General features: G+C 42.6%; 1 protein-coding gene across 1 annotated transcript in view; it reads right to left on the bottom strand.

Moving 5' to 3' along the window:
* The window catches only part of ADAM12 (ADAM metallopeptidase domain 12), a 329,912-nt gene that overhangs the window by 228,397 nt on the left and 74,092 nt on the right, over positions 1 to 27,423 (bottom strand). The window contains exon 3 of the mRNA XM_072804906.1: positions 13,797 to 13,870. Coding sequence (XP_072661007.1) covers positions 13,797 to 13,870 — 74 coding nt within the window. The remainder of the gene's footprint in view (positions 1 to 13,796; positions 13,871 to 27,423) is intronic.

Here is a 27,423-nt window from a genome sequence, read left to right as displayed (position 1 = left end):
AAAAATTCTATATAGGAACCAAGAAAACTTCATCTGAAGACAGGAGATTGGAAGAACTAACAGGCCCACTTTTCATCTGCTTCTCATTTAGAAAAATTGGACTACTGGGGAAAAGGGTAAAAAATAAAAATTGGAAGAAAAAAAATCTTTAAAGGCAAGATCACCCATTCTAGAACACGTTGAGGTTGATACAATCCTTCCCTTTCCCGGAGGCCAGTTACTTGTTTGGATGGCGGGTCAGGCTGGTGGGGAGGGCGACACAGAAAACTGACAGAGAGTTGGGGACTGTGGCCACAGTGCCTGCGACAAGAGCTGTCATTCAAAGGCAGGGACCATCAGTCTTTAGACAGATTGAGTTCACTGTGGCAGAGCAACAGGAACAATATCTACCTCTGTCAGACCCCCCCAAAGGCATCAGGGCAGAAACAGACCATCCAGGGATCGTACTGGGAAATACATAATTGTGTAACATGTCATGTGTATTTAGTTAGGTATTTATAGAGAGATATAGACACACACAAATGTACTAGTGAGTTTAAAGGAATTATACTTAGAAAAAAAGACAAGAAAATATTTGGAAAAGAAGGCAGGGCAAAGGTAAAAAAGAGGAAGAAAAGTATATCCCTTGCCTAATTTTCCCCGTACGTTAATCAGAAATCTTAATTTATCGATATTCTTTCACATTTGTTTTAAATCAATTCAGACAAGCCTGTCCTTCGCCCTTCTATAAAATGGGGCTGGGTATAAGCACTGCAGAGAACAGGGACGCTGTAGGACTTCTATGTCCCAGCCCCCAGCATAGTGTCTGAAACACAGTCTGTTGAGCCTCTGCATAGATGAAGGAACACGAACAAAAGAGCAGAATGAGTGACATGGAAATCAGGTATTTTAATATCATAATACGAAAAATAAAAATTGCAAAACACACCTCAGATTAGAAGTTCTCTTCTCCATTAATAAAAAGGATCATCAATAAATCCTTTTTATTAATGGAGTATCTTTTTAATCCCCCACTTAGAAATGTCTGAAGGAACTGACATTCAAATCTTACCTTCTAAGAAGCCCTAAATTCTGTGTTTAAATCAAAACCTATAGATGATTTTCAGGGCATAAATCAAGTTTGCACTACTGTAGATTTTTTTTTTTTTTTTTTTTTTTTTTTGCTAAATCACTGAAAACATAACTTGAACTAATAGGTTCTTCCAAACATAGCATATCGGTTACTAGTTCAACCTAACAAAATGAATGACTGTGTAAGATGATGACTGATATTTATGTAATGTTGTAACTATATAATACATTAGGAGATATAAGTATATTTCTGTATGTTCATGTCAGTATAGAAATTTAATTACAAATATATTCTGAGAAATTCCACTCTTTATATATATTTGTGTTTGTATTTCCATTTACAGGAATATCATGCCAATGATTATTAAAAAAAATGATGTCAGTTCATTGAAATATTTATCCAGTTCCTGTTATTGGCAACAAAAGGTGCTCATTTTTCTTAAACTCATTCCAATGACCGTGTTCTCTGCAAATCAATCAGGATTTCAATCCAAGAAGGTCAGAGGGAAAGAAGGAAACATATAACAGGGCTCAAAAGGATTAGTACAATTGCTCTTTGTGGACCAAAAAACTGTGTTAGGTTTTGCCAGGAAAAAGATGGTGTTTTAATTTCATGACCTATAGTGTATATATAAAAGAATGTGAAAAAACGAACACTCAACGCACCCATCACTGGGTTTAAGAACAGAATATAGCTAGCATCCTGGAGGCACCTCAATGCCTTTCTTCTGTTACTATGTTTATTTTAAAAATTATTTTTGAAGACTTGAAGGGGATTAAGGTGATGATCATGTATCATTGTGTCGTGAAGGCTAACTTAAAAAAAATTCTTATTTAAGTTCAATTTAGTTAACATACACTGTATTATTAGTTACTAGGGTAGAACTCAGTGATTCATCAGCTGCATATAACACCCAGTGCTCATCCTATCATATGCCCTCCTGAATGCCTGTCACCCAGTTACCCCATTCCCCCCACCTGCTCCCCTCCAGCAACCCTCAGTTTGTTTTCCAGAGTTAAAAGCCTCTATGGTTTGTCTCACGCTGTTTTTATCTTATTTTACTTTTTTTCCCTTCCCCTTTGTTCCCCTGTTTTGCTTCTTAAATTCCACATATGAGTGAGATCATATGGTATTTGTCTTTCTCTGACTGGCTTATTTCATTCAGCATGATACCCTCTGGTTCCATCCACGTCATTGCAGATGGCAGGATTTCATTCTTTCTGATGGTCGCGTAATATTCCACTGTATACATACACCACATCTTCTTTACCCATTCATCTGTTGATGGACATCTGAGCTCTTTCCATACATTCACTATTGTGGACATTGCTGCTATAATCATTGGGGTGCAAAAGCGAAAATGAACTATTGGGACTTCATCAAGGCTCTCCAACTTCTAACAAATGACACCTATGCCTCAGGCCAAGAGTCAATGCTTCCCGCCATGTCTCTCCCACAGTGTAGTATCCCATGCTTGCTTTATTGTGTTGGCCAGGAGTTTCTCCTGAGCACACACATCTCCCCCAGATATATAATCTCACATATTTAAATCTCTCACCAGAACAGAATTCTTAGGTCTCCAGGGAGCAGAGCTCCGAGCCACACAGAAGGAGATACTCGTTCAGGGTTTCCTGGTTCGCTAAAATACAGCTAAATAAGAAGCCTTGGCTCTCACAGGATTTGTCTAATTGGTCTCGATGCTTAAATATAATATGCTATTCATGATTCCTCATCTATTATCGTTAAGTACAACTTCTCCCAGTATGTCCAGTTCAAGAATTCCTCTGGGACAAGTAAGAATGTATTTTAATTCAGGAAATTACTGCGGCCATAGATCTTAGAGGGGAAATGTGCCCCTTGACAACCATCCAACCCAGTTCCTAAGCTGATAAACCATTGTTATATACATTTTTTTAATTTGGGAAATATCTTGTTCTTAAATTTACTAATTGAAGTACAGCTGACACATGTTAAATTCATTCAAGTGTAAAACACAGTGATTCAACAATTAACACATTATGAAATGCTCACCACAATAAGTATGTTACAATATTATCATCTATATTCCTTATGTATTTTTCATCCCCATGACTTATTTAGTTTACAACTGGAAGTCTGTATGTCTTTATCCCCTTCATTCATTTCAGATTATAGATGAGAGAAATGAAGACTAGAGAGGTTAATTAATTTGCTAAAAGTCACAAAGCTTACAAATTCCAGAAATTTTGTGTTTCCTTCTTTTTGATTCAATGCTTCGCCCCTATACCACACTAAACCTCTTTGCACCTGGTGGAAAAAAAAGGAGACCAATGACAGGCATACATCGTACTTCCCTAAATGGTCACTTTCATGACTCTATCAATATGAATCAGAATTGCTGCTCTGAAAATAAAATAAAATGCAGACGCACTTAGTTCATCAGTGGTAGGGATAGTCTATACATCTGAAGGAAGTCTGTTAATCTATGTGTCTTTTTTAGCAAATTTGAATTATTTTCTGGCATATGATAGAGCGTAAATCAATTGGTTAACAGACTAGTAATCTATGGCTTCATCAATGATTACATTTAGGTTCCACATGCAAAAGTTACTTTGGAAAAAACATCAGTTTTGAATAAGCAGCTTTCGAAACAAAAAGAGATTTGTGTAAAGTCTATGCAGGTTATTTATGGTCTGATGTAAAAATACAGACTTTTGAATGAAGAAGTATTTATAGAGCATAAGAAGTAATGTAATCAAGTCAGAAGCATGACTCTATTTGGAACGATAATAAATTTGATCCAAAACTTAAGTGTATTTTAAACATATATATTGAATTTTAGGTATAGTACTTTTAGGAAGTTTTTAAGATTATTTTTTCATATATATATGAATTTTTTATATAGAAAGTTTTTAACATTATTTTTTCATATATATATGAATTTTTTATATATGTATTTTTTCACTTAACCAACCTCCTAATATTCTATATATTTTATGAAAATGAATATACAACACCACCAGGACTTTACTAAAAATGTTAGTAATTCTTTACTTTGTGAAAACCACATGTAAAAACTATTCCACAACTCCCAAGGGAACTTCTGTGGCATTGAGATTTGTCGCCTGGGTATTGCTTGGTCACTAACAGCATAAAGGGAATTTCCATTGGAGACTGTCGGAGTTTTAAAGAAAAACAAGAAACTGATCAACAAAACCCTCCTGGCCAGTTAAGACCAAAGAGGTAGCCTTAGAAGTGCCATGAAAATAACTCTATGCATAAATAAATTATCTCCCATAATAAATCTCCTGCTGTGGGGATTGTTCTTATATCATCATTTATCTGCCCACATGTTTTTCATAAGGAAGAAAATCTTCAAAAAATAAATTCTGTTCTCCACTTATGTTAAGCCCACTTCAACCCACAGTGAAATCTACCAGCACACTGAAAGAAGTGACTATTTAACATTTTTAGATAAATCCCCTTCTTCTATTTTTCTCAGGTGTACTTGTGTGAGTGTCGCTAGCCTCTGCATCTTTTCAGGCTGTGGGCCTTTGAAGAATTTACTGCCACTTTCCTTTTGTCTAAGTCAGCTTGTCAGTGAAACAGTTGCCTTAATTTGCCATTGGCATTGGCACGGAGACAGCCCCTGAGGGACAGGTGATGTCTGGACTCCACTTCAGAGCCATGGTTTTCATGCCAGCAAGTCTGGGATCTGTCCCTGCTTTCCTATTCTGACCCCTGAGTATCTGCTTTCAAACAGGATGCAGGGACACGTTTGCTTTAAAAAGAACAAGAAAATGAGGGTCTCTATAGAGAAGTTTCAGAGTCAGGCCTATGTCCTGTACTCTAGCAGCTGCTTAGGGACAGGTTCTGGCATAACCTCTGCATCCCCATGGAAACTGTCATAAATGTGGGTGCTCAACAGGGGACTCTGCAGTCCAAAGTGTGGGTGCTAAATATGAGGAATACAGTAGCTACCCAGAGGCAAAGGCAGAGCAATGATTAGAGGTGTTTCCTCCTTTTTCACAAACGTGAGGGTAACCAACAGTTAATGAGGGAAAGCTCTCTTTAGAAGAATTCCGGCTAACCAATGAAGAAGGAATGATAGAATTAGAACATCATCCCTTTGCAAGTCCTAAAGAAAGAACTGATCTAAACATTCATTTTTAATGGCCACAGACCCTGGCTCACATGGGGCTTCATGATAGAAGCCTCAGGATGATCCGTGAATCATCCTGCAATGAATCCAACATCACAAAACTCCTGATGTGATGCAAGAGGACACAGCATCACCTGTGATGTAGTCCTACCAAAAAACGAAAACCTGCATCTGCTCAAGGCTGTAGATCTAACTACTGGTTAACAGAAAACCCCGGGGGCCAGAGGAAGGGGCTAGAGGACACCATGGGGATAACATGAAACATATGAAAAGTTCTACTCGGCAGCAACTTGATTTCATCCACAAGGATCGCAAGATTGCAAAGTCAAGAATTAAGAAGAGGGATCATTTAAAGACTTAACACAGCAAACCAATGTAATGTAGGGGCTGTGTTTATACCCTCATTCAACAATCTAACTGCCAAAAAAGTGTTCCAAGCTTTCTGGAGAGTTAGTCTTACATCTTACCTGATCAATGAAAAGTCATGATGTCTTGCAAACAGAAACACTATGTCCTTTCTGTCGAGAATGAGAAAACTCGAAAAAGGCAAGGGACCTGCCATATATACACCAGCTTGCATGGCATCCATATATCACCATGCCGGCCACACCACAGGGAAGGGTCAGGTAGCTGACAGCCACAATGACAACACCTGCTTGCCCTCCAGGCAGTGGAGACCATATGCCTGCACACAGCCATTTAGGATGCAGTGTTCTGGGGAGGAGTCCTAAGGATGCGCGGGATTTTCATCAGAAAATCATAAACCCAAGGCACAGAAGTGAAGGATTGGAAGTGACGTAATTAGACTTGGAAATCCACTTCAGTATCAAAGACCTTGTCAAACCCTTCAAACTTTAAAGAAGTCCATTCAAGGACACCATACTCTCAAGCTAGAAGGCAAAGGGGCACCATTTTTGGAAAGGTTGATCTTAACCAGTTAAGACACTTTAAAGTTAAGTCAAGTTGGAGAACAAAAAACTCTAAAAATGGTATTCTGACCTTTTCCAATGTCTGTACAACTTCAAAGACTGAAATAAGGAGGGAAGCTCAAGGGAATTCAGTTCTTATTCAGAAAACGAAATTTAGCCCAATTAGAAAGAACTTAAATGTTAAGAGACTTAAACTGAATTCAGAAGGGGTTTGATCTAGTTAGAAGATGGTGGAAGTCCATCAATTGTATGAGTCTATAGTCATGCTCAGAGAATTTCCTACTGTCCTTTCCCCACTTCATCAAAGTGCAGAGGTGAGCCCTCTGGTACAGCCCAATGCCCTAAAGTAGGGGATGGAGCTGATCATGCTGCAGGAATGGACAACTGGAAAAGGCGCGGTCACCTCCTGTAGGAAAGACCATTCCCATGAGCAATGCATCAGCTAAGACAGAAACCCCAAACTAGAAGGATCTGGTGGGCTGGCATTTCTCTGCAAGTCCCAACACTATCCAGCACAACTTTCTGCCATAATAGAAATGTTTGTATCGCCATACGTGGCAATAAGCATGTGAACTACGGCTAATGTAATGACTTAACTAAAGTTTTAATTTTATTTAATGTAAATAGCTTCGTGTGTCCAGTTATGAATACAACTTCTTGTGGAATGTCTCAAAAATACAGTCCTTAGGCCCTATAACTGGGGATTCTGGTTCAATAGAGAGACATGGGGCTAGGCATCTGCCTTTAGAAGAAGCTCCCCACGTGATCCTGGTGCTGAGTGGTCCTGAAATAATGCCCCAAACTTGAAGGAGGATAGGGGGTCTCTGTATGCACTCCCGGCAGAGGGAGCACCCAATACATGGAGACAGACCACAGGAAGAATGTGAGATGGGGCCTAGAGCAAGCCTGGAGGCCACACGCTCAGCCCACTGTGTTTCTACCCAGATACCACATGGAACACTGACGTTACCTTGGGTTGTGACAGCTATCTAGACATTTTCAGGGTCATGGCCAGGGCCTCACGATGTCCCAGCCACTGCTAAATTTAGGTCAGCCACAAACACCCATGGCACTCAAAGAAATGTCATGTCCAGTTCCACATGATACCCTTCCACAGATCACCTCCCAAGTGGGTTCTGTTAGACCCCAAAGTCGACCCTCCTGCAAAGTTCTGGGGACCATGCCCACTATGATCCAGGTCTTGGTGTTCGTAACCATTACTCAAAGAACAAGTTCTTGGTCCTTTGCTAGAGTTCTCTATTCTGATCAGGGGTCATCAATGAAAAAAAAAAAAGGTTATCAATGTTTTAGCATTTCATATATAAGAATTATCCCTTCCATTATTTGACACATTCAACTGCTCATCAATTTCTGACCATCCCCCCCTCCCCCCATCTATTCCTTTCTGTGGATTCTCTGTTGCTGAGGCCATTACCAGCTCCTCCCTGAGCACCACCGATATAAATAGCCTCTTATCCCACCCACTCTTCACCTCCCCCAATCTTGTCTTCACATGCATTCAGAATGCTATTCTAGAAACTGAATTCTATCACACCATGGTCCTGCTTACAGGCCTTGCTCCCACGGGGTACCATTGTCCCTGTGAGAAAATACTCAGGTCCTTATCATGGAGCATGATAAAATCCTGCATGGATTTCATCTGCATGGGCTGGCTTCCGCTTCTCTCTCACTGTCTCCTTCTTGCTCAGTAGCACACGGACTTTCTTAGTTTTTGAAACACTTCAAAGCTCCTTTCCCCTCCCCTAAGACTTTTATGCCTGCTCCTCCTTCTCTGGGAAGCCTCTACCCTCTGCTGTCCTTCACCTGGCTCACTCCAGTTGGCATACAGCTCAGATGCTATTTCGTCACATGGCGTCCTTCCCTAGGCCAGCTTGGGCCTCATACTTGTCTTCCTCAGCTCTTAGCCCCACTGACTTTTATTACAGTTTTGTGATGGCCTGTTCACAAGAGGACAAGGTATCTGGTATCAAATAAGTATGTGTGAACAAATGACTAAGTGAATAAATAAATGATTTCATTGATTACTGATTAATTACTAATCATTTGAATCAATAAAGACTTGTGGCTGGTACAAGGGAAGCGCAGAGACAAAACCATGAGAGTAGACAGTTGAGTTTCCTAGATGTGGTTTCGCCCTATTTCAGTCAAAAATTAGAACCACTCGGTGGATTAAAGATGGAGGTTCTAGCAGGGACAGAGGAAGCAGGCTGGGCTTCCTCTGCAAGAGTGGAAATGAAAAAAAAAAAAAGCAATCTATGCACAAAAACTAAAAAATGTTTAATCCCTGAGGACGTCAATATTGTGAAATTAAGACTGTTACAGCAACAGAAACCCACGCTAATCCTTTCCAGCTCTTGTCAGAACTGGGCTCTTGGGCCATCGTCAAGACTCATGGGCAAAGATTAGGAATAATCTGATCTCCACTAATTCTGGAAGTTTGAAACAGGATACAGTTTCAGTGAAGCCAAGGTGAAACAACAAATATTGCTGGGTCCACAGGAATAGGTCAAGTGAGTTGTTCAAACCTGATCGTCAAAACAACACGAGCTCCAGTCTCCCAGCACAGACTATATGCAGACTTTTACTCCCTCTTACAGATGAGAAAACAGGGAATGTAAGCAGCTTGTTGTTGGAAGCAAAGCTGGGTTTCAAAGCCTGGGTTCTTGACTCCAAACCCTCTGTATTTTCCAGAAGCTTTCTCTTTGAATAACTATTTGTTCTTATATCACCCACGGCAGACTTTCAACCTCCTGGTAACTCACTTCTGTCTTGGGAAGGCTGCCCATGTTCCATCTTTCACTCAAATGGTAAGTGCTCATTGAGTGCCTGCTACTAGCCAGACCCCGTGCGAGTGGGTGGAGGGACAGTGAGGCCCTGGCCCTGGCCTTAAGGACATCTCTGGTTGGTAGGAGATGGAAGGTGGGAATGAGAACTGGGGCGAGCTGCTCTCCAAGACTGAGTGGAGCAACATAGGGGACAGTTCTGGATATGGCCTGAGGGTGTCACCGCACAGTAGGATGACAGCCGCTCCAGTTTAGGGCCATGGGCACCCATCCACGCACCCCGGTGGCAGTCACCTTAGAGAGCCACACTGCCTCAGGCGTTCATGTTGAGTTTGTGGGTCTCATTCATGAGAACGATGAGTAAATTTCCTTCTGAACTTACAACATTTATTTTCTGTTAACCCAAGCATAGGACTTTACATTTATCCCCATTAAATCTCATCTTGTTAGTTTTGGCCCATTGATCCACACTGCTGAAATCTCTATAATCTAGATTCCGCGATGGAGAGCAGTTACCCCCTCCAGCTTTGTGTTGCCAAGAAGTGTGATCGATGCACCTTTTATGTCTTCACAGAGATGGCTCTGGAAATCGTGGGTCAGGACGAGGCCTTGTACACAGCCCTAGGGCCACTGACTGCATCTCAATTCAGCTGTCTAGCACAGTTTGGGTCAACACGAACAGTAGGCTCATAACCTCCGGGTAGTTATTTGGCAAACCACTAACCTATCCAATGCTATCTCTACACCAGCTACATTTCTCCCTCCTACATCATGAGACTCTGAGAGATGTTGTCAAATGAACACCTTCCCAGATATTTACACTCATGCCTGACAAATTTAAAATGTCCTTTCTGCTACTGTTTGAAGGAATATTAATTAGATTTACCCCTTCAGAGAGGCCTGGAATCATTCCAGACAGAATAAAAACCAATGCCAGAGTTCTTCAAGTGCAGAGACCTGGCAAATAGCAATTCAGTGGGCTACGGACCTCCCCCAGCACCTGCCTTCTGTCAGTGATGGGCCAAGGCTTCAAAACAGGAAGCTCAGTAGGTTTGCGAGACGTGGGGAGTGTGATCTACCGCCATCACTTCTAATTACCCTAAACTGGAAAAACGGACGTCTAACCTGGCCAGCCTGTCTAATAAAGCATTTTGATCAAAGATGCAGTTGCATGGAGCACCTGTTTGAGGCATGGTCTGAGAGCCCACGGGGACCCACGAGAGTTATGGAAGTCATAAAGCGGTCCCTGCAGTTCCGCAGGCAGACAGCAACACTGTGAAAAATGCTTCTCCAGGGAAGCTTTGAGTTTCTTTAAACATTCAATTATGGCTATACAAACACAGATTTTAAGTGAATAGCATCTGATCTTTGCACAAATTAGGGATGCTAGGAGGCAAATAAAAGAGATTCCCTGAAACAACTATTTAATGCAAACTCTATCCTTGCTTCATGAGGAATTCGTGTATGTGATGAGTTTTTGAGTAGGGTTAATTACATGACCCTCTTTAAGCATTAACTTTGGATTATGGCTCTTAGGATTTAAGGCTCTGAGGCCACCTTTATTTTGGTTATGATTTCCTAGCAGGTTTTTAATTAAAACAGATTTCTGGATATTTAAAGACCCAGCATCCAATGGGTAGAGCATTTTAGCCCTTTGAAAGTTGCTGGCGGCCCTTCTAAAACTCAACATTTCCTTTTTATGAACAATAAATGCTCCGATATTCTTTTCAACCATTTTTAGTTTTTACAGTTTTTTCCTTCGATGTATAAAGGTTTCCTAATTTTAATAGTAATATTTTCTTTTTGTAAAATAACAACAAAGTAAATGTCTTGCACAGTCTTACTAGTCAGAGATACACGTACATGTGTATAATTTTAAAATCAAACCTGAATACCATGTAAAATACTAACATGCTGTTTACATTGATTATATCAGAATGGTTTTCACAATGATGAAGACCCCTTTCATTGCCTTCAATTGCTGCATAGAGCTCTAGTTCATGGCTAAGTCATAATTTACTTAATCAGTCTCCTATGGATTTAGGCAAAATATTCTGCAGAGAACATCCTAAACACAGGACTGATTCCCAGCCTGTCAGCATGATGCAGGGCACTGTCAGGTTACCTTTTGATTGGCCAGACCCTCTACTGTGCTAGTTAAATATTCACATTTATCTTGTGTGAACATTTATCTTTGAGTTCTCATAGCTTCATTTGAATTAATTCTTTAATTGGATCTACTGGGCCAAAGGCAATAGGAAATAAAAATTCTACTTTCTACTGGACAATGGATTATATTTTGGCTTGACAGCATCAAGAGCTAGTAGCATACAAGCATTTCACTCTACCTATAGACTTACAGATTTTTGGTATTCATTGTCTCAAGAGTGTAGCCCATATGGAACAGACAAGTGATTTTTTCCCCCCAAAAATACTATGTTGAAATATTTTGGGGGAATGCAACATTAAAATAGTAATATTGGCATGCTTTAATTATGAAAATGTTGTTTTTAGCAGAACAGGATCCCTACAACTGGTATAAGCAGTATGATTAAAATAAAGCCATAGAATGTCATAGGATCATATCCAACACTGTGTAATTTTTAAAATGTAGGTTGACAGTGAGGTTGGGAAGAGAGAGATAAATCAAGAAAAGATGGTTTTATGTTTTAAACTTTTCTAATTTTGAGATTATTTTGTGAAAGGTCCAGAATTGGAAGTGAACATATTAAGGCACCTTTAAAAATTATATTTTATACAAATTATCCACCATAGAATAGAATAGTCATTGTGTGTTATACTATCTAACTTAACAGACAGTAAACCATTTTCAAAAAGAACCACGAAGTTGAGCCACTTCACAGGCTTAGAGAACCAGAAGGGCACTAAGAGCTGCATTTCTATATGGAAAAGTATGTCATTATAAAGCTCATTGAAGATGCAGGTTATCAAATTGCATACAGACCACAACATCCACTAGGAAGACAAAAAAAAAAAAAAAAAAGCAAAGCCTATTTATAAGGAAAACATGTCTTTGGACAACCACTAAAATATTAATCAAGATTATGTTTGGTAATAGAAATGTTTTCTTTTGGCTCTTTGTTCATTTTTTCCCCCTACAATTTTCAATTTTCTGCACTGAACATGTATTTCTTTTAGAGTAAAAACAAATAGATTAAGGTTTTGATTAAGTTGATTTCTGTTCCTCTACCTGCAATCCAACTACCACCTGCAAGTCTGGAATTGGCACCACTCCCGCTGTTCACTGCATGTCCCAACACTGACGAAAGGAGCAGTTGCCCCAAATCAGTGGCAATCCTAAAACCCCATGGAGAACGTGCATCACCACCAGAAACCCTACCCTCTTTTGATCTTTCAGGGAATACCTAGTTTCATCTGCTTAGATATTTTTCAAAACCACACACAAACAGCAATTTACAAAAATCAAAATGTCCCACGGTATTCTTACATAGAAAAAAAAAAAAGCACGAACACATCTACTTTGCTGAGACAGACATATCAAAGGCAACATAGAAGTTTCTGTTCAGCCCCCTTGCTCATTTAAGACCTGGGCCAGAACCTCTACTTAAAGAGCATCAAGTCATGAGGAAGGCTAAAAACACATTCTGTATTGCTTACAGATGCTTTTAACCCATTTAATGGTGAGGGGAGTAAACATACAAGATATATGAGGAGGCAGGTTGTAGATCCCAAGGAATAGGCTATGCTACTTTACATATATTCAAGTTAAGTATATTTATTGTTAAATGTATATATTTCTGTGGATCTCTCTGTTTTTTTAAATCACTATTGGCCATGGTGTTAGATATTGAATGTGAGAATTGGCCACGATGATCTGTCTCATTGATCTGACTTGCTTGGGACCCTCCAAGCAAAGCACGGATTCTGTAAATGACCTGACTTGCTCACATGGAGCCACAGAGGCAGATTTTTGTGACATCCGTCTCTGACAGAACTCATTCCAGCGAAGCTCTCCTATCTGCATTATCACTTCAGCAAGAAGTCAGCATTTCACCGATGGGTGAGGAATAGGAACCAGTAGTTCTAGAAGATAGAAACTCCTGTCTCAAATCAAGCAGGATGTGGTAACTTCATTTACACCTTCAAATACAGAATGCTAATTAGAAGCATGCAGATCTTTTCTATAGAAGAGTACGGGGTCCTCGGGGTCTGAGGAACCCAGGGGGCTAGCCAGGGTGTAAAGGATGACAAGGACCAGGCTTGTGTTACTTATGCCTTGAAGCAGACAGTTTTCTACTGGGAAGTCGTACAAAATATGTAATAATATCCATCTGCTCCAGGAAGAAAATGTAATACCATTTTTGGAAATTTATATAATTTTGCAAAAAAAGGTCAAATTTTTAAATAAAAAGATAAAATAAATACTTTGTACCACTGGAGACAAGCTCTGAAAGATAAATAAACCCTTGGTATTTCTCAGGGAAAAAAAAGAGGTTCTACTCATTTGAAGCTATTTCTCCTTATATAAGCCAGGAATTGCCAAAAGTCAACTAATTATGGAACACTGTTATTTGAACGAAGATGCTTAAATTCTATCCTTGACAAATCAGGCCCTGAAACACAGAAACATCAGAAGTATGAGAAAAACCTGCTGATTTACAAAGTTCTTTTTCAGAGTGATAAAATTCTTCATTTTTCCACTTCTTTTTTTTTCCCAAGTTAATTCCAGCCTCAGATCCAAATTGGGATTATGAATCCATGCATTTCATTCTGTTTCTCTAAATGTCAATGTAAATTCCATGGCACTTTGAGCCCACAGCTCCTAACTTTCTCCTGTGGCGCAGAACACAAGAATTAACGTGACTTACTCGTTTCTTTCCAGATTTATGATCAGTTCCTTGCTTTCCAGTTGAATTCGAAAATTTAACACTTCTGGATGATTCTGAAAGATAAATAAGAGAAATCAGCTGAAACATATTTCATCTCGACTTGCCAACCTTCAAATGTTCTGAAGGCATATTCAATGGAGGGAGAGAAAAATATTTTTTTTTCCTTGGGACCACTCTGAGATCCCAAGTGGAGGAGATCGGGTCACCCACGACCCAACTCTGGAGTACGTGCCCCCTTCCAGGACGGTGTGGATGTGACCTGCACCCCCTTCCTCTGGCCACATACCCTTGAGATCCTTCTTGACTACCCCCACTGCCCATAATGAACTCCTTCCTCAGTTTCCCTGTCTCTATGTAGGGCACCTTCATTTCCTTCAACTGCTCATGTCAGAAATGTGAAGTCCTGCCTGAAACTTTATCCCTCTCCAGCTCCTCTTAACCCGTGGAAAGGCCCTGCAGTGCTGTCCTCCAAAATCCAAGTCCCATTACATCTTACACGCCTCTGCCTCTCTCCAGTTCAAAGTATGGTCCCCTCTCGTTGGGATTACCAACCTGGGTCCCCTCCGTAGACCTTTGGTTTCCTCCCATTTGCTCTCCAACAGCTGCAGAAGCTCATCTTTAAAAACACTCAACTCCGCTTATAAGGAGCCTGCACTGGTGTCCGGTGATAAGATGCCAACCTTTCAAAGTGGCTGGCACTGCCCGTGTGGCTCTCCTCCTCACTCACGCTGGCCTTGCCAGCTCTTCAAACACACCGAGCTCCTCTGTAGTGCTGATCTTCGCACATGCTGTTCCCTCTGCCCGGAAGGCTCCCCCCGCCCCCCAGCTCCTCCACTTAGTACCAGCTTTGGTGTCAGTCAGTCAGGGAGACCTGATCCTACTCCTCCATCTCAGTGCATGCCCATCTTCCCAGGCATGCTTCCCTGCTGTCTCCTGTCCCTTCCTTCCTTGGGTAAGAAAGAACTTCCTTCCCACTTGTAATAACTCAGTATGTTGATTTGTGCATCCACTTGCTTACTGTCCACAAAGGCGCCAAATAATAGAAGTTCGACTAATATCTGGTAAATGAAAGAATTAATACATAGGGCATATGTCTTGACCAACCTCTTCTCCTTGCAAGCCACACTCTCCTTCTCCTCTGTGCTCCAGGGAACCACACTCTGTTCTGCCCTAGAAATCCCAGGGAGTTTCTTGCGCTGCTCTGCGAATGTGCCTGCATGACAGTGTCCCTTAACCCAAACCCTTACTCTCCATCCCCTCCCCACTAACCCAGGGTGGTTGCTTGGGCCACACTCCTACCTTTGAGCCCCATCATTCAGAGTCCTTACCAGGTCATAATCTATTTGGCAACACACAGGTATCCTATGAAGCCCCTACCTACCCCCTTTCCTGTTGTGCACCCCTAGTGCACTGTCACTTGGACCTGTCCCCCACTTTATCCAGGCCAGCATGTCCCAAATGGGGGCTTTACATATCCAGGAGGCATTTCACACTTGGGACTTTATAATTTTCAACGTTGGTTTTTAAAAATGAATGCTGCATTTTCATTCTGATGACCTGTGATGATGGGTCCCCTGGCTCAGCTCTGACCCAGGGCCCACGTGGGAGCCTGGCAGTGCCCCCCTGACTGTCCAGTGACGTATGAAGGGCAAAGGAGGGGTTAACTCCCAAATGATGTGGTCAACTGGATGCCATCAAAGCCTAGGGCAGAAATTAAGGTTCCTGAATGGCTTAAGAGGAGCAAAGTGGAGGAGAGCTGGGTCATCGCATGGAAATAGCATCAGAAATCCAAGGGTGCCTGTCTCCCGGCAGCTCAGCCCCCCTGAAATGTCATCACTGCATCAGATCAGTGCACCAACTTCAGTTGTGGTTTTGCCTGCCTTTGTAAGTTCTTTCGGTTTTATGCTTGTGTAATGAAAGTATGAAGTTGATATGTCATGTTCTAATATTCCAGTTTTAAAAGGCACTATCGTAACTCTAGAGTTCAAGAGACTTTTCTTAACAACATAGCATTTCATTGATACTGTGGATTAACCCCATGTTACTATAAGAGAAAATGGACTGAAGTTTCCAACATTAGTTAAAATGAGACAAAATTTAAACAAAAACCAGAGAAAGTTACATCAGTTTTGGGAAAAGGTTAAAATGTGTGTGCACTGGTGCCGTGTGACTGGGACAGCGTTATAAAGGGTGAAACATTAGTTTATTTTAAGGGCTGCCCTTTGCACATCTGGATAGTTTTCTATGTCAAGTACAGTCATTAGCCACATATGTATTTACATTTAAATTAATTGAAATAAAATTAAAAAATCAGTTTATCAGCCTCACGGGACACATTTCAGACTCAATAGCAAGATGTGCTAGTTGCTGCCACTGCTGGACAGGGCAGAGCGACAATGTTCCTACCTTCGCAGAAAGCTGACATTTCTATCTTCATTGAGCATCTCTGAGTCAGGAATAAAGACCTAAAATTTGCATCATCTAACTGCTGCCTGAGTAATAGACTATTTTCAATATTGATGCCTACAGGGGATATGATTAGGTGTAAACCCAAGTGTTTTGTTTTTTTTAAGTGCACATTAAGAAAGCTCTTCTCAATTTTAATTGATGAGTGATATTTTTTAAGGAGTTACTTAAGGTTCACAGTTAAACTGGTAAATTTCCATATAAATGAACTGCTTATCTATATTTTCTGGGTTTAAACAGATCTTGTTTTGTATAGGCTCATTCTAGCAAATGACAACACAAACATCTAGCAAAAACCATACATCTTCATTGCTGTATTTTGACCCTATCTGGTATTGATAAGAATTTTATAGATTTCTTACTGTTTGCTGAACTTTTAAAATTAATATTACTATTCTCATCCTATGCAACATTAAACACACTTTACTTCTTTAAGTTTTAATATAATGTGTAAAAATGCTTATAAGTCCTGTTTGCTTCTGAGTCTGTCACAGGGAATTTTGCCTAAATTTGCCTGTATTTTCTGACACTGAGATTTAATTACAAATATGCATAGATGTTCTCTCCAGGGTTTGCAGTTTGTACTTACTAATTTTTTAAAAAGATTTTATTTATTTACTCATGAGAGACACAGAAGGAGAGGGGGTGCGGCAGAGACGCAGGCAGAGGGAGAAGCAGGCTCCATGCAGGGAGCCCAACGCAGGACTCGATCCCGGGACTCCAGGATCACACCCTGAGCCGAAGGCAAACACTCAGCCACTGAGCCACCCAGGCGTCCCTGTACTTATTAATTATATCTTAGAAAAATGCGATTATTAATTAAGTTTGCAATAAAATAGTAGAACAAAAATGTCTCAATATTTTGTCAAGATGTGCCCAGTGTTTATAAACGTAGGTATATTTGAATGTATTTTATATATGTGTAAATAACTTACTTTAATTACAAATTGTCTTAGCTTAAGCTATTGATACATATATCACATTTTAAAGATGAATCCTGAGAATTATATTTGTGAATAAAGATAAAATATTTGCAGCACCCCTTGCCCCTTTCCCCCCAAATTTAGCTACTTTAAACATTAACATTTGTACTAATTCTGCATGAAGTCCCTACAGGAGCTGTTATAACATTCTAATGTCAACATCTTTCAAATTAATACATTTTTCCCTAGAGAGGCAAAAAGGGCTTTATCTGTATATTTTAGTTGAGATTTAATGGTACAAGAGAAATCAATGGGGAAAAAGAACAGAGAGCTATTTTCATTCAAAACCACTAATTGCATTAGATTGCTTAGTTTAAAAGCATGTATTCATTCCATTTTCTTTTGATTTTCATACATTGGAGATAATGAACTAGTGCTGGTTAAATATAGCATTCCTTTTCTTAAAAAATGATATATTGATTACCTTAATGGAACTGCATCTTTTATTGAATGCTTAAAGAACTGCATTTGCTGAGTGAATTAATTCAATGCTAATCAATAGGCCAGTAATGTTTTGGCATAAATATAATTCCACTTTTTTAACTGAGAAAAGTATATCCAAAAAAAGAGTATATAACATGTATTACTACAATTTTATTTTTGATTTTCTAAAAGATTTATTATTTTAGAGGGCGAGGGGCAGAGGGGGAGAGAGGGAAAGAATATCAAGCGGATTCCCTGCTGAACATGGAGCCCCACGTGGGGCTTGATCTCAAGGCCCTGAGATCATGACCTGAGCTGAAATTAAAAGCTGGATGCTTAGGTGACTGAGCCACCCAGGTGCCCCACTACAATAATTATTAGGATACCTACCACTTAGCTGAAGTCAAGATATTAGCAGAATCTCAGAAGCCCCCTATATTCGTTTCCCAAGGCTGCCATAACAAAATATCACACACTGGGTACTTAACCAACAGAGATTTATTTTTACACAGTTCAGGAAGCTAGAAATCCAAGACCAAGTTGTCAACAGGGTTGGTTTCTTCAGAGGTCCCTCTTCTTGTAAATTCCTTATGGAAACTGTGTGGGCAGGCTCCCCCAGATGGCACACCCGGGCAGTTCTGCAAAGTAAGGCTCCAGGCAGGACCCCATGCCCATCTCTCGGACTTCAGTTGCCTTGCACTTCATCTGGGGTCAACCCCTGTGCACCTGTCCAGCACAATCTACTTAACTGGAAGCGTGAACAGATGTTTAAAAGCGATTTATTGATTAGCCATAGTTTCTTCCACAGCTGTGTCACCTACTTTAATCTGTGTAATTGGGAGCTCCCCCAAACTTGAATTTAAATTACTTCACCCGTGGTGGCTACAAAATACTTCCAGTCAATAAATGTAACTTTTCATGGATACAGGGATGTCTCCGACTGCTTTTTTCCCCAGTGGGCGGAATGATATGCAGCAGCATCTCCTTGGTGTTTCCATGCCCTTAAAAAACAGCCAATTTTCAGCAACGTAGAAAAAAAATCTAAACCAGATCATGAAATTGAAATAAGGTGGCAATGAGCCACCAGAAGGAAGGGAATAAGTGAAAGAAAATATGATGTAGGGTCAATGGCTGAGTCCATTCCCATCCTGGCTTCCAGATTATCCTTTTAAAGCTGATGATCAGTTCTGACCCAAACTCACTCATCTTAACTGTTGATACTGGAAGCTTGGAGGGATCTAATTTTTTAAGCAGAACAACAATATTAAAATAGTGCATGTGAGGGACTCTGAAATAACTAGATCCCTCTCCAGCGCTAAATAAAAGCTTCAGACTACAGCCCTGGCATTCATGGGGCACAAGGGAGTCATTTATTGCTATGAATATTTAGAGGCAATCTTGATTACCACTTTAATATTAGTGGGCTGGTTCCACAGTTGGGAAGATATGCACGCGGTGGAATTGAGAGAGGGCAAGATTGAATTAACTGCAGACTAGCACGGGAAGGAGTGAGGGCATTGCAGTGCCATAATGGGGTGTCCCTGGCTTGGGGCCTTTTACTTATTATATAAATGATAATAATGTTTATTCATGAGTCATCAATAATTTTTTTCTGTTGGAAACCGACATTTGCAACACCTTCTTAAAATGTGCAGAATGGTGCGTATTCATCTCAGGTTAAAAACTGCTTTTGAAATATACATAACGTCATTTTTAAGGCTTCTGTGGGTTAAAATGTTGGACTCTTTTTAGCACAGACTCTCCTTAATGTATTTGTGTGACATGGCGGGTTTATAGAGTTGCAGCCTACTTCTCCCCTTCCCACGACAAAAAAGGCACAACCTCGCCACCCCTGGCATGCGTGATGCTCATCGCTCAGGCTCTTTATCCTGTGGCTGCTGGAGTGATCACTAATGCTTAAATTTGCAGCAAACATTTTTGATTTTCATTTTAGATTACCGCAGCCATAGCCAAAACATCTTAAGCGCCTTATTTATTCATTGAAATGTTGCCAGTTCCCTGCTGTGCATCTGTATGCAATGGGCCCGCAGTCCCCGGGACACTGTGTTCTGGCCGAGGACAGTGGCTGATTCCAAAGCAGACACAGTCGTCTGTTCCCTCCTGGAAGCTCCCTGTCGGGTGGTAAGAGGACAGTGACAACATGACTTATCGGAAAGCAATCTGGGAAACATGACAATGTAGGTCTAAAATTCATGTTTTATTTTATGGCCCCTCCATCCATTCCAGAGAGGAAGTTGGGGGAAAGAAAATCGATGTTGGCTCTCCAGCAGAGCTAGCCCAGCCACCATGCTCTCTCTTAAAACCCTTCAATGGTGGCCCATTGTACTTATAATAAAACCATGGGGCAGCCCGGGTGGCTCAGTGGTTTAGCACCACCTTCGGCCCAGGGCCTGATCCTGGGGAACCGGGACCGAGTCCCATGTTGGGCTCCTTGCATGGGGTCTGCTTCTCCCTCTGTCTGTGTCTCTGCCTCTCTCTCTCTCTGTCTCTCATAAATAAATAAATAAATAAATAAATAAATAAATAAATAAATAAATAAATAAATAAATAAATAAAATAAAATAAAATAAAATAAAATAAAATAAAATAAAATAAAATAAAATAAATCTATATAACAACAACAACAACAACAACATGGCCTTCCTACCACGAAGGTTCTGGCCTCGGCTCATCAGGCTTCTGGTGCACCAGGCTCCAGGCAGCTTCCAGGCCTCTCCACCTGCTCACCCTCTGCACAGAGGTCCTCCCTGGCTCCACCTGCAGGGCTCGGGAGGGAGGACGTCACTGCCTCCGAGAAGCCCCCACCATCTAAGGGGGGGCTCTGCTCTTGCCCACTCAGGTCCTGACCTTCCTAACAGATTTCCCCATTTGTGATCATTTATTGTGCATCTATTTCTCTTGTTGACTGTATATCTTCTCATAAAGCAGAAACTTTGCAGGGGGAGGGAGTTCTTTGGCCTAGTTCCACATTCTATCATGTACCATCTGGAAACATCTGTGGGAAGGTGGAAGCAGGTACAGAGGCTGTCAGAGATGGTGGAAGGAAGGGGGTCCAAGGGGTGGCAAAGAAACCCCAAAGCCATAAACGTCGGCTCAGAAGGTATGGGGGACACCCAGACTCTCCTCCCCAGTTGGAACTGTCCCCAAGCAGAAGTCTCCAGTCTGTTCCTCTGACCCCGATGGGCTGCTTTCTTTGCCCCTGGAGACTCATGTCCTTGTGGACCCAAGTAGCCACACACAGGATCCCTTTTCACTGAATGAGGACCTGGGCCTTTGGCTGTGACTTGCTTTCTGTTCCTCTAAGGAGGGTGGGTAGGGCTTGCTGGAAGCTCGATTCTTTACATTTATACTTGAGACTGATTAACAATTTCCAGTGACTCTCCATTCCTGGCCTGGCTCCCAGCACCTGCTCAGTCCTGGTCGGTCTCCTTGGACCTTAGTGATAAAGTATCCGAAACAGGGCACAGGGGTACGGGGCGGGGGAGCAGGGGGAGGAGGGCTTGTGATAAAGTGTCCATCAGTGTGAAATACAAGGCAGATGGGTGGGGGGTGGGGGCAGTAGGGAGAATCAGGAATCCGAGCCATGTCAAGATGAGGATGGGTGCTGAGGGAAGTCCGGCTAGGAGGGATTTCGGGAAGACTTGTTTTGCTGTAATAAGTTATTCATTGTCCCAGGCTTGGGGACCATACCCTGGACACACGGTGACATGGTGGCCTGGGAGCAGGACTGTGTGGTGACATGGTAACTCTGAGGACAAGGCACTGTGGTACCATGGTGGTGAGATCACGTTGCTGAAATTTGCCTCTGACCAGGGCTGAGCTGACCCCAGACCCCACGTCCTCAGATCTCTGCTGTCCCCTATCCTCCTCTGGCTTCAGGCACGTCTGCTGAAGGAAGGAGATACCATGTCATCCTTGCACCGGGCTGCCTGCTGACGGCTCAGGAACATCAGGACACCTGAGGCAGGACTGCCCCACCAGCCATGCCCCCAGAGGACTCACAGGACCACCTGCAGCCCTGCCACCACGTGTCCATCGCCCCGCACACACGAGAAACTGGCCTCTGGTGAATATTCAGTGTCAACGTGGGCCACACCTCTGTACAGTAGGACTTGTGATGAGGAATGTGGTCACGTGAAGAAGGCCTGGGCTGGGGGCCGGGCCCAGGTTCACGTCAGCATCCACCAACCCCCTCCAATTCCCAGGGCGGAGGCCACTGAGCCCTTCTTCTAAGGACATCCTGAATCGGAAGTTTGCACACATGTAACATTTCTCTTCCTTTGATGGCAAAGGAGTAATACTTTTAAATAAAAACTGAGGGATTTAATTAATTTCATCTTAGAAGTGTTTTCCATCTAGGAGGCTGCATGCTGGAGGGAGTGGCGTGGAACGGGGGTGGCCTAGGCTGGAGATCCAGCCACAGACTGGGGGCAGGCCGCCACTCGGACACGGGACTGCTGGCTGGTCACTGAACTCTGCCGGGCCTCAGTTTCCTCACCAGGAAAACAGGGATAACTGCTGTCCCTGCCTATCAGTGTGGTCAGCGGAAAAATAGGGCCTCAAAGATGTCCTTGGACTGATCCTCAGAACCGTGTGAACATGTTACCTTACCTGGGAAAAGGGACTTTACTCGTGTGACTAAGGGCAAGACTTTGAAAGGGGAAGATTATTTTGATTATTCGGATGGACCCAATGTAACGATGAGGCTCCTTAAAAGCAAAGGGCCTTCGCCGGTGGGGGTCAGAGAGGTGCAACAGGCGGTGGCTTCCAGAGGCTGGGAATGGATGTCAACTCCGAGCCAGCGAGGATGTGGGGACCTGGCCCTATGACCTCCAAGAGCAGGGTTCTGTCAACAGCTTGAATGAGCCAGAAGCAGATCCCTCCGAGGCCCCCACCACAACTAGCAGTCCGTGGACACCTTGATTTTAACCCGGCGAGATCTGAGGCAGAGAACACAAGCCGCCGGACTGGTGATCTTCAGACCTGGGAGCAGGTCTATGGGCATCACTGCAAGCCACCTAAGCTGCAGTCATTCGTCACAGCAGCACCAGGAAGCTGGTCCAGCAGGCGAGGTCGCTGTGGGGCTCAAATGGGGAAAGGTCTGCACGGGCCATAAACCAACAAGGCAGGTCTGTTCTAGAAATCCAATCACAAGTGAGTCTGCTCGTTCACAGAGCGACTGGAGGCCCACGGATTATTTATTCACTTATTATTTAATCACGTATTATTTATTGCTATTTACCCAAATTGCCACTCTTTTAGATTTCTTTTGTATTTAGATGTAAATAAGTTTTTTTTTTTTTTTAAGTTTTCGAAAAGCAATATCTATTCATTAATTGGGGGCCTGTTGATGAGCCAGGTACCGAGCCAGTTCCATACAGGAGGATCTTATACCTGTAGGATCAGCCCCAGAGAAGGGATGGAAGATTCTGCGAGACCCATGGGGATACCTCACAAGACAGCGAATGCACTTCATTGTGATGTGAAATATGCTGAAGGAAGCACCGTCTAAGATTTGCTAACTGGTAACATCAGGGACATAATATTCGAAAGTAGCACAGAGTATTGCTTTTCGGAATGACTTGTCTTGAAAGACACAGCTGTAAAATAACATGCACTGTGTTTATTAACTGGGAAGCCTGGTTTTCCATTCAGAGTTCATGTATCTAACTAATTTGATGTCTGGAAACGTTCACGTACCATATTTTTCTAAGACACCACTGCAAAACTGTCAGTCAGAGGCAGTTCATAGCCTAAGTTGCTAGTTTGTTTGCATGCAAGCTGTCTTCCAGAGAGACTATCCCATTCATATGTTGACTGAGGGCCTTTTATAAAGCATCGCTCTAATCTCTCTCAAATAAACATTAGCACAATATAATAAGCCCTTTAAAAAGTAATCCTGCCGTTGATCAGAGGCACGGCCAAGGCATTGTGCGCTAACGAAAGCCCAGTGCAAACAAGTTTTTTTTTATTACAAACAGAATTACAGCTAATTGCTAATATTTTAGAAAACTTGCTCTAAATGCTCATGGAAACTCGTGCTAGGAGCCGCGCAGAGACCTAGGAGAATTCGCACTTCACAACTTCGGACAAAAATTGGAGTGTGACCGTCACCTGCTTTCCCCATCGCTTGCCTGTGCCGCCGTTTCTTGGGGTGTTTGGGCCTCGGAATCAGGAGGGCAAGGGAGCAGCAGTAGCAGAGGAGCCCCCCGCGGAGCCGAAGCTCGTCCCCGTCCCCGGCAGGAGAAGGTCGGCGGAGGCCGGGCTGTGGCCTGGACGGGAGGCCGGCAGCCGAGGCGCCAGCAGAGCACGAGCCCTCCCGTCCCTGCGCTGGCAGCACTTCACACTTCTGGAGGATACGGTTTTCTATCTTCAACCTAGCTCTCTTCTAGAACAAAGAGGTTTCACAAATGGGTACACTTCACTGAAGGAAAATTTGAGTCCAACTCTCTGCCGGTTACATGATTAGTGAAACCGACCAGTCATGAATCTAGTGACATGATGGCCGGCTTCACTCTCCACATTGAAGATTGCTCACTGCAAATCCTTAGCTCCGACCTCTCTCTCTTAAGGCTCAGTGGGTGGCAAATGCCCCACGAGCCACATCCAACAAATACCTTCCCAGCAGCTGTGATGTGCAGGTTCAAACCCACTCACGTCTGTCCCGCCAAGTGCACTCCCCCGAGTGCTTCCCTCATCCTATGACACCCCCCCCTCCTTCTTATCCTTATTGCCAGCGTCATCCTCAAAAGGCCACACTCATACCACCCCCCTCTGACTCCTTCCTCTTGGTCCCAGGTTGAATTAGAAGCTTGGATTTCTCCCCTGAAGCGTGTCTGCAGTGCCCCCCCCCTTCTGTGCCTGCTGTGAGGCCCCCTACCCCAGCTCTGGTCTGGACACTCTCTCCACAGCCAGTGGTCCACATTGCTCCCTGGCCACTTTCTGACTGCAGGGCTCCATCATATTTCTCTTCTCCAACCTGGGTATGCCATCCTGGGCTCCTCAGCATCCCTGACTCCTGAGTCTTGCCCACTTTCTCCCTCTGCCCCTTCTCATGGTGCCAGAGCCGGTTGCCAAACAATTTCTGTAAAGGGCCAGATAATAAATAACCAATATTTTAAATGGATACTTTAAGCTCAGGGGCCTCCCAGCCCCTGCCATGATGCTTCAACTCGGCTGCTGCAGTACAGACACAGAAACAAAAGGTGAGTGAACAAGCATGGCTATGTGCCAGTAAAACCTTATTTATGGAAACTAAAATTTGAACTTCATATAATTTTATGTATGTAAAATATTATTCTTCTCTTGATTTTTTTTCCAGCCAATAAAAAATGGAAAAGAACATTCTGGAACCTGAGTGGGCACCAAAACCACCTGTAGGGCCCGTCACCGAGCTTCTTATTCAGCACGTCTGGGATGAAGCCAAGACATCTGTGATTCTAGCAAGTTCCCAGGTGATGCTGACTCTGCCCATGCGGGCACCGTGCTTTCAACACCACTGTGCTGGAAAAGTGTGGTTTCACAGGGTAGCAATTCGCGAGGTCCCTCGGCCCGTGACTAGTGACGGGTGGACCCCAAGGGTGTGCACCCACCGTTGTCAATTTGGTTTAGTGGATAACATCTAAGAGACAGGAGAAATCATAGATGAGTTTGGACATGAAGCTTCGCAGAGGGGAAAAACAGAAGACAGATGGCAACTCGGGGCTTGCACATCAGGTGGTGACAACTGGCTAAAAGTGAACGGAAGCTGCCAGTTCTCCCAGGCCTACCATGCCCTAGCGTGTCTGCCCATGGAGGCCGCAGGGCAGACATAGTCTATCCCCAATGCCTGGCCAGCCTTACTCGCTCATAACTCCAGCCTGGCTCCTGGTGGTATTAAAGTTCACTTACATCTCTGGTCTAAAGTTAGATAGGATGAGGACAGAAATAGGATGACTGTAAGAATGTACAAAAGGACTAGATGAGCGCACCCTTTCTTCTCTCGCCTTCCCTGAACTCAGACCCATCCCTTAGGGTCCCTGAGATGCTCCTGACCTTCCACGCCCTCCCTCGTGGCTCAGATAGAACCCTCCTCTCTACACTTGAGACGACACATCCACCTTCTGCCTGGGTATGGTTGTTTCTGTTCACTGGCTTTACGCTCACAGGGCTATCAGCTCCTTGGAGCCTGAGCCAACTCTGAGAACCCATCAAGATGCCTCAAGCACTGCCTTCTTGAACATATAAGGCACAAAATCAATGCTTATTGTTTTCATTACCTTGATCAATACATTAAAAAATACTTCTCACTCATTCCTTCATCAAATATTTACATGCCTTAAGTATAGACTGTCTACCCTGCTAACTGATCTGGACATTTGTTACAAAGCTCAAGTTTATTAAAAAATCTTATTTTGCTGAACAAATGAATATATTGGCTATTCTGTTGTTGGTGTTATGTTGACAGAGTTAGATATTTAAACTCATCCCTGATACGCACTATTTACAAGCCAAAATGGAAAGCCTAGTCCTTACTGGGAATAAGACTGGAAGCATCAGACATGCATGATCACCAAATCCTTAGTCTGTCTTAAACTAAACCATAAGAGTGTAAGAGAGACAGCACTGAGAGGGCCACGGCGGAAACTAGGATTTCTACCAGGACAATAACAGGCTGATTCCCAGGGGATATAAAAAAATGAAGTTCAGAGTCAGTGCTGTCATTTCCATCACTGGGGCTGGCATGGCTTTGCCTTTGGGAGGACAGCCAGGAGCACACAGGGCTCCCTCCTGGTCCTGTGGGAAGACGAAAGAGTGGCTACATTCCTATGAACAACCTTAAAACAACTATGCCAAACTGGACAAATAGTCAACTTCACTGGATTTTAAAACTAAGTAATGTTGACCTGACAAAAAGTGAAAGAGAAATAAAGAAACAACTCAGCTAACAGATGTAGCACATAGGTATGAATAATTTATGACTAGCCTGCAAGATTTTTAACCAAGGGAAGCCAAAATCCCATTATTTTCTAGAGACAGACTGTCATGCAGGGATACCTGAAGTCCTGCTGAAAAATCTGTTATTTGTAACAATTTCAAAGAAAATGCTTCAGAAAAGATTTCAGATGAGTCACTAGTTAGAAGAAATTTTGTATAAGCAAAATTATGTGTGCCTGTATTTTTCTTAAGTACAAAATGAGATCTTACCTTAAGGTGCCCTGAAACAAGGAAATATAAAAATTGCTGCCTGGTCATCAGTCTTAAATTAAAGGTGTCCTTGCTCATTTTTTATAAAAAGAAAATCTGTGCTTCATGGAAGATAAGAGGAACGTGGCCAGTTAAGCTCACCGGAAGCTTCACTCTGAATTAGAACTCGCTTTTTCATTATAGCCCCGTCACCTCCCCCAAGTAAACTGGGATCACACAAATCTGAGGTCAAATCCAAGCCCCATGACTAACTACCTCTGTAACTTAGACCTAGTTAGCCTCTCTGGGCTCCAGTTTCCTTGCTTGTGAATCATCATAATACCAGCTGGGAGGATTAAGTGGCAATGGTTTAGGTCAATAGCTGGACAGCGCCAGCACATGGGAAGCACTTCATGTCTTTGACAGCAGGGATCACCCCACACTGCCATTTGTATTGATCAGACCTCTGTTCCTTTTGTCTAAAAATATACTTTTGCCCTCCAAGCCAGCAAAACATTCCTGTTCTTACAACCCAGTTTCCATTTTGT

The sequence above is a fragment of the Canis lupus genome, chromosome 29 (genome assembly GCF_048164855.1).
Source record: "Canis lupus baileyi chromosome 29, mCanLup2.hap1, whole genome shotgun sequence".
NCBI classification, from domain to species: domain Eukaryota; kingdom Metazoa; phylum Chordata; class Mammalia; order Carnivora; family Canidae; genus Canis; species Canis lupus.
This window is presented reverse-complemented; position numbering and strand designations above follow the sequence as displayed.